Source organism: Pteropus vampyrus, unplaced genomic scaffold (genome assembly GCF_000151845.1).
Source record: "Pteropus vampyrus isolate Shadow unplaced genomic scaffold, Pvam_2.0 Scaffold323, whole genome shotgun sequence".
NCBI lineage: Eukaryota > Metazoa > Chordata > Mammalia > Chiroptera > Pteropodidae > Pteropus > Pteropus vampyrus.
Genome location: NW_011889104.1, coordinates 1,452,224 through 1,458,751, shown reverse-complemented (window position 1 = coordinate 1,458,751; position 6,528 = coordinate 1,452,224). Strand labels below are relative to the sequence as shown.

The window sequence follows — 6,528 nt, the reverse complement described above, 5'->3', positions numbered from 1 at the left end:
GGGGGCAGGGCTGGGGGACCCCAGGGCCTGCACACATCCCGAAGCCTGAAAGGTGGGTCCCGGGGCAGAGAGGGCAAGGGTCAGCCAGGGTCTGGTCTGCTGGGTGGGAGAGACACCTGGAGTCAAGGCAGAGAGGCAAAGTGGCCAGTCCAGTAGCTCTAAGCTGGGTCAAGAGTGTGGAGAAGGGGCGACACCAGTGTGACTGAGAGGAAGAGGCGGGCACAGCAAGGGTACGGGAGACAGGGGCCACCAGGGCAGATGCGATGGAGTCAGAGGTCAGCAGAGGGGCTGGGGGGCACAGCAACAGGGAGGGCAGCCAGGGGAGCAAACCCGCATGGCCTCACCCTGGAGCCTCGCCCAGGCTCAGAGCCCCTTACTTCTTTTGCAGGTGGGCAGCCACTTCAGACTTCCGGAAACCCTCCAGGCGGTAGAGGCGGGAGGCCAGGTCCCAGGCCAGCTGGTGGGTCCTCACACCATTAGCCAGCTTGTCTCCAGCCTGCGGGCTCTGGCTCTCCTCTGGGGATGGCATGTGGGGCGTGGGGCTCTCAGGAAGCCTGGAAAAGTCCGTCAGCCCTCAGACTCTCACTTGGATGGACACAAAGGGGCTCTGAATCAAGTCATGGAGGGGCCCTCAGTGTACCTATCTCCCCGCTGCCCTCCAGCTCCAGCCTTCACCGTTAGACCTGGAGCCAAGAAAGCTGCGCTCACACATGACGGGGGAACCGAAAGCTAGACTGGCCTTAGGAGTCACAGCAGCTGGGGCTCAGGTGGTTTCCAGTCTCTCTTCATACCAAGGGGGACAGGCAGGCGACCCGTTATGCATTGACACAGGCCGGCAGCCCCCACAGAGTCTGACACTGAGAACCTCGTAAGTCATGCCCCACCTCTATCTGACCCTGCAACATCATGACCTAGGACCAGTGGCCTGGTGGTCTGGGTGCTCATTACCCAGCTGCCACAGTTAGTGACTGCAGGGAGCAGGACTTGTAACAGAGAAACGCTCCCTGATAAGGCACTCTCTGCGCTTAACACGTCCATCTCTGGCCTGACGGGGACGGTGTCTTTTTTGGTCCCTGCTCATTGCGTCCTGAGGCTCATACACGCCTGACAAGCACGGCAAACATAACGGAAACCAGTTGAGAAGTGAAATCACAAATCTTGCAAAAAAACACTGGGGTTTTTCATAAAGCCCACGAAAGTGGTGCTGCGAGACCAGGGATCACAGGGAAAGCCACAGACTGGGGGAGCTGGGAGAGTGTGTCCACTGGAGAGCCACGCGCAGGAAATTAAATGACTCACTTGCCCCCGCTAAAAAGAACTACTTGGACATTCAGCTGTCGAAGCCATGAAACACTTTTACAAAAGTGACCTAGTCAGCGTCGTTACCAAACCGGTGTCCAGGTGGAAAGGCTTTGGGAAAACACTGGGTAAATGCAAGTCAGCAGGGGATTGGATGCTTTACATGAGCGCATCGTAGGGCACATGACTCTATCTCAATAAAGCTGTTATTACAATAAAATAAGAAAAAACTTTATGGTCTCGCCGTGAAAGTCCAGCATGAAAGAAGGGTGTCTCACTGGACCAGCAAGCTTATGCCGGGAACATGAAACTTCCTACGTCATGTTAAATACAAGATTCAATGAACTTATGGAATATGTGGTATACGATTTACTATAAAAGTGCGGGTCTCACTTTAGGTGTGTTTACTTATTTTATCTTGGGTTGAGTTAACTCTAATTTTGAGACAATGAACCCTCTCTGCTAAGAGGCTGGGAGACCCATCTGGTGACCCAGCCTCTGTACATCCACCTCCAGGAGCAGTTTTTCAGAGGAACGAGGGGGACGGCTCTTCGATCCTGACACTGACAGGTTCTGCGGCCACATCGCAGGGACACCGAGATGGAAGTGGGGTCAACCCTGCAGCCCATGACCTAAACAGTCACTGCTTCCCCCTGGCCTCCTCAACATGACCCTTCATTAACTGACCAGGGAACAAATCTCCCTCCAGTGTAGAGACCCCAGAGGCCATCTTCACATAGCATCCAGCGGGCAGAAGGAGGATGGTCTCTCACTTGGCCTGTTCCCACTCAGCCACAGTTCGGGGCTCACTGGACCCTTCTCTGGGCCCCGACTTGTCCTCTGGGTCTCAAAGCCCCTGGTGCCCGGCTTCCCCTGAGGTCTAAGTGTGAGTTTTTCCTGGATGCCTCCTCAAAGTCAGAGCAAGTGTGATCCCACATCGCGAGCTCTGACCTCCCAGACCCATAGCCACCTAGTATGACTCCAGCTCTGGGCACATGGCCCTGGTCAGTTCCCTCCCTGGATACTGTCTAGCCTTGGACCTGTCTCTTGGAGCCCTGCTTCAGCACACTCAAACTCTGCCCCATGTGTGACTGTCTGCTCTTTGCTTTCTGGTGCTTTCAAAGCCTCCTGTCTTCCTCAAAACCCTGCTGGTGCCTGGACACATAACTCTGGCTTAAGTGATGGCAGTGTGTAAACTCCCAGCGTGCACTTCTCTGCTCCCAGACCAGGGGCCCTAGGCGCATCCATGAGCAGGGGCCAGAGCCACTTAGTCCCACACTCACCCTTCAGAAACAGCCACAGACACGTCTGGCTGGCCGGCTCTCTCACTCTTCACCTCCTCTGCTGGCCCCAGGGCCTCCTCGGCCTCCTCTCTCTCCAGGGAACTCGGCTCTGCCTCGTATGTCTCCAGGAGTGAAGGACGGGCAGCATCTCCTGTCCACTCAGGGAAGATGCTGCCGGAATGGCTGCCCTGGGGCTGTGGGCTGCCTTCCCGGGAGGACTCGGGGCTGGGCCTGGGACTGGGGCCTCTGCTCACAGATTCAGGGCTGCCTGGCTCTAATGAAGAGGCTGGGCACTCCCAGGGGCCAGGGGCTGAGGTGCAGGGAGCAGAGTCCTGGGGACGCTCAGCATCTCTGTCACCTAAGGAAGAGCATGAAGTGAGGCTGGCAGGGGGCAAGCAATGGGCCGAGGGCCCAGGGGCCTAGCAGAGCCAGAACACCCTGTGCCTCCCCCCAGGCGCCCTCCCTGGGCCTCCTCCTTTACTGGGCAGCACGTCCTGTCCCTCCTTCAGGCCGTGACCTCCCACACAGAGAGGCAGAGAGCAGAAGGCTCCCAGGACTCCAGCCCCGAGGTGACCAGGGCTCAGGACTCACTAACCCACTAAGACCCAGGTGCTGAGTCTCCTACACATTTGCTCACTCACTCCAGGAAGCGAGTATTTAAAACCCAGGCTCCTGATGGTGTCACAGCGGCTGAGGCAGGATTTAACCCCAAGTCTAGCTCCAACATAGACACCGAGACTCTTAATGACGCCCATAGATCCAAGAGTGATATCTATCCCACTCCAGATGCCAAAGCCTCCCACCACCCAATTTCCCAGACCCCACAGTGGATCTCACTTCTGTCCTGGGAGATGAGAGGCACCTGAGGCCAGGAAGGACCTCGTCCTGTCTGCCAGCCCTCGGCACTGGGCAGAGCCTGCTGAGAGAGGCACAGGGTGTCCGTGAGCCCTGGAGGCCCTGAGAGGTGAAGGGGGTACAGGCGGGGGCGAGGAGCATGACTATGAGTATAGAGCCCCACATCCCGCCATTCTCCTACCCAACCTGAGCCCTGAGCTCAAAAGAGGGTCCTGGACAGGGGAAGACCCACATCCCAGGGGGCTGGGGCTGGGCCCTGGATATCACGGGGTCATGTCTCTCTTTATAGGTGGAGAAGATGAGGCCTGGAGAGGGGAAGTGACTTGCCCAAGGTCGCACTAGATGGGAGCCAGGGCTAGGGTCAGATCCAACGTGTTCTGTTTCCCAGGTCAATGCTTTGTCCACAAGGGATGCTTCAGGGTCAAGACTATCTGCCAGAGAAGTCTAGAGGAGGAAAGGGGTGGAGAGAGGTAACCTGGGGGACTATCCCCAGGGCTTTTCCCACACCAAGGCCCTCCAGCCCCCTGTCCTTGTCCACTGAGTTCCAGTCTTCTCTGCCTGTCATCCTCCCTCCGGCGTCCCCCAGGTGAACTGCCTCCTGCAGCACCAACTCAAGGAAGGGCTGTTACAGGGAAGGCAACAACCCCAGGCACTGGGCGGAGTTGGCCACCCAGGTGGACCAGGTCCCCAAGGGCTCCACAGCCGCAAGGCCCCGCCCACACCGGGACCCCCGGACACTCGGCAGCCTCTCTGATCGCGGAGTGACAGGTATGCACTGCCAGGAGACAGGACAATCCCAGCCCTGCCCTGCCATCCTGAGCTTCCTTATCTCTCCGCAGAGGCCACCCTGGAAAAACCCTGCTCCTTGGTGCCTCCCACACTCGTCCCCATAACGCGTCCTACTTGATATCAAGGACCTCTGCCATTGTCCTGTGGGCCCAGTCTGCTGCCATGGGCGGGACAGGGAATGAGAGGTGGTGAGATGAAAGTAACAAGTGCTGAAATCTCCAAGAAAAAAGGACGGGACTGACAGGCATCTCCCGCCAGGGGCAGGGCCACCCTTGGTGCTGACCCAGCAGCTCCGGCTGGGAGGTGAAGGGTTGGGATCTGAGGAGAACCTAGAACAGGTTACAAGGGGAGGAGCTGGCTATTCCTCAGTGTGTCCAGACACCACCCTCAAGCTGCGGGACAGAGACACCGTGAATATCACGGCTGCCGTGTTCAACCAGGGTCATGGCATCTGCGAACTCTCCCACAACCCTGGAGCCCCAGAGGTCCTGCTCTCCTGCCACCTTATTCCAGGGCTCCCACGGGCCCTGGCCTCTGAAGGGTGTCCTGGGCCGGTGACTGCAGAGCAAGGCCCATCCTCTCATGTCTCCAAGGACAGCTCCAGGTCGGTTCCCAGGGCCCGGCTTACCTCACTATCTCCCCGGTCGCAAGGTGCAGTGGGAGGTCTGTCGGTGGTGGCCACTGGGGCCCAGCAGTGTGGCTGGTAGATGGGTACAGGAAATGAGGGGGTGGTGCACCCACTGGAACCAGCTGAAACGTCCCCCGAGTCTGGCTCATCTCCCAGCCCCCACGGCACCCCATCTCTCAGGAGTGGAGGCTGCAGGGTCTGTGGACTCTCAGGCCCCTCATCAGTACAGGTGTCTGGGAGCTCCCAGGAGAAGTGAGGTACAGAAGCAGAGTCCGAGTGGGAGCTCTCCAGGAAGAGGGGGTTGTCGAAGAACACTCTCTCGTCCTCAGCACCCCACTCCAGGGAGGAGCCTGGGGTCCCCTCGGCCGGCCACACAGGGTCCTGGCCCTCACCCTCAGGCCCGCTGCTGTCCTCCCCCAAGGCCTCCTCTGCAGGTGGGCTGGGGAGCAGGCCCGTGTCCAAGGGGCTCCCCCGGCTGGAGGAGAAGGAAGGGAGGGCAGCAGGGGCCATGGGGATGCAGGACCGCAGCTCAGCCCGGAGCCCCTCTGTCTTCTCCAGCTCCTCCTCCAGGTCTAGGACGCACATCTGCGCCTGTAGGATGCCCGCCCAGAACACCACCTGGGCGGACGTGCTCCGGCTCGGGTCTGGGTTCCGCTGGGAAAAGCCATCCCCCAGGCCTGTGGGCTCCGCGCCGCAGCCCCCAGGGGGAGTGTCTCGCCTCACAGACTCAGGGGGGTCAGACGCCCAGGTCTGTCCCCGGAGAAGTTCAGGCGGGTCCGGATAGCTGCACACTCCCCTCGGGTGCACTCTTGGGTGGGGCTGCAGGTTGTCTCCCAAACGGACATTGAGAAATTCCACGGGGCTGGGATGCTCAGAGAGACTGTTGTCACCCATCATTCACAGAGTGCACGGGTGTGGGTGCCCGGGAGTGTCCGCGTCACAATCCCATTGTGTGGCTTAGTGGGAACCGGCCAGGGTGCGCTGGGAACCACTGTGCCCTGGAAGTGCCCAAAGCAAATGCATGTCAGCAAGGGGCCGCCAGCCCAGGGAGCTCGTGCTAACGTGTCCGCCGACTCTGCAAGTCCCTGCCATGTCCGTAGCCCCACCGGAGGGGTACACCACATCTGCCCTCTGACCCCACTGTCTTAACAGTTCATTCTAAAGACATAAAGACACCCATCTGTGGGCTGACAGTGGCCCAAGCCGCTTACTGAAAAGGCCAGACCAGCCAAATGAGGCCATGCAGGACTTTGGACTAGAGGGCGGAGGCAGCTACAGCCCCAAAACAGTGCGAGATCAGCCAGAAACAGCCGAATGCAGAGCAGGTGGCACCCAGACAGACCAGAGTCAAGGAGAACAGTCTCATGGCAGAAGCAGGCCCCCAGGAGAGATGGCCACGGCCCGCCATTGTCCACAGCCTGAGGCTCCTGTCTTTGGGGCCTGCGTCCTTCACAAGGCTGACCAGCCCATCCTTGTCCATAGCCTGCAGCTTGGCCCAGGTGGAAGCAGGTCAGGGTACCCACTGACCTCTAAGCTGGGCCTGGGCTCTTGGGTGGAGACTGGGGACACACAGCCACACCCACCCGCCTTGGGCTGCACCACACCTGCCCGGAGCTGCTGTGTTCCTGCCACACCAGCACTGGCTCAACGGGACCGTGGGAGTGGGGCTGCTCC

At 59.5% G+C, this 6,528-nt stretch overlaps 1 protein-coding gene across 1 annotated transcript in view; it reads right to left on the bottom strand.

Annotated features, from left to right (window-relative positions):
* Positions 1-6,528, bottom strand: part of PSD4 (pleckstrin and Sec7 domain containing 4) — a 19,016-nt gene that overhangs the window by 6,118 nt on the left and 6,370 nt on the right. Inside the window, exons 2-7 of the mRNA XM_011377886.2 lie at positions 4,855-5,852; positions 3,765-3,881; positions 3,420-3,501; positions 2,583-2,940; positions 378-554; positions 36-45 (exon numbers count right to left, since the gene is read on the bottom strand). Coding sequence (XP_011376188.1) covers positions 36-45; positions 378-554; positions 2,583-2,940; positions 3,420-3,501; positions 3,765-3,881; positions 4,855-5,751 — 1,641 coding nt within the window. The 5' untranslated portion in view covers positions 5,752-5,852. The remainder of the gene's footprint in view (positions 1-35; positions 46-377; positions 555-2,582; positions 2,941-3,419; positions 3,502-3,764; positions 3,882-4,854; positions 5,853-6,528) is intronic.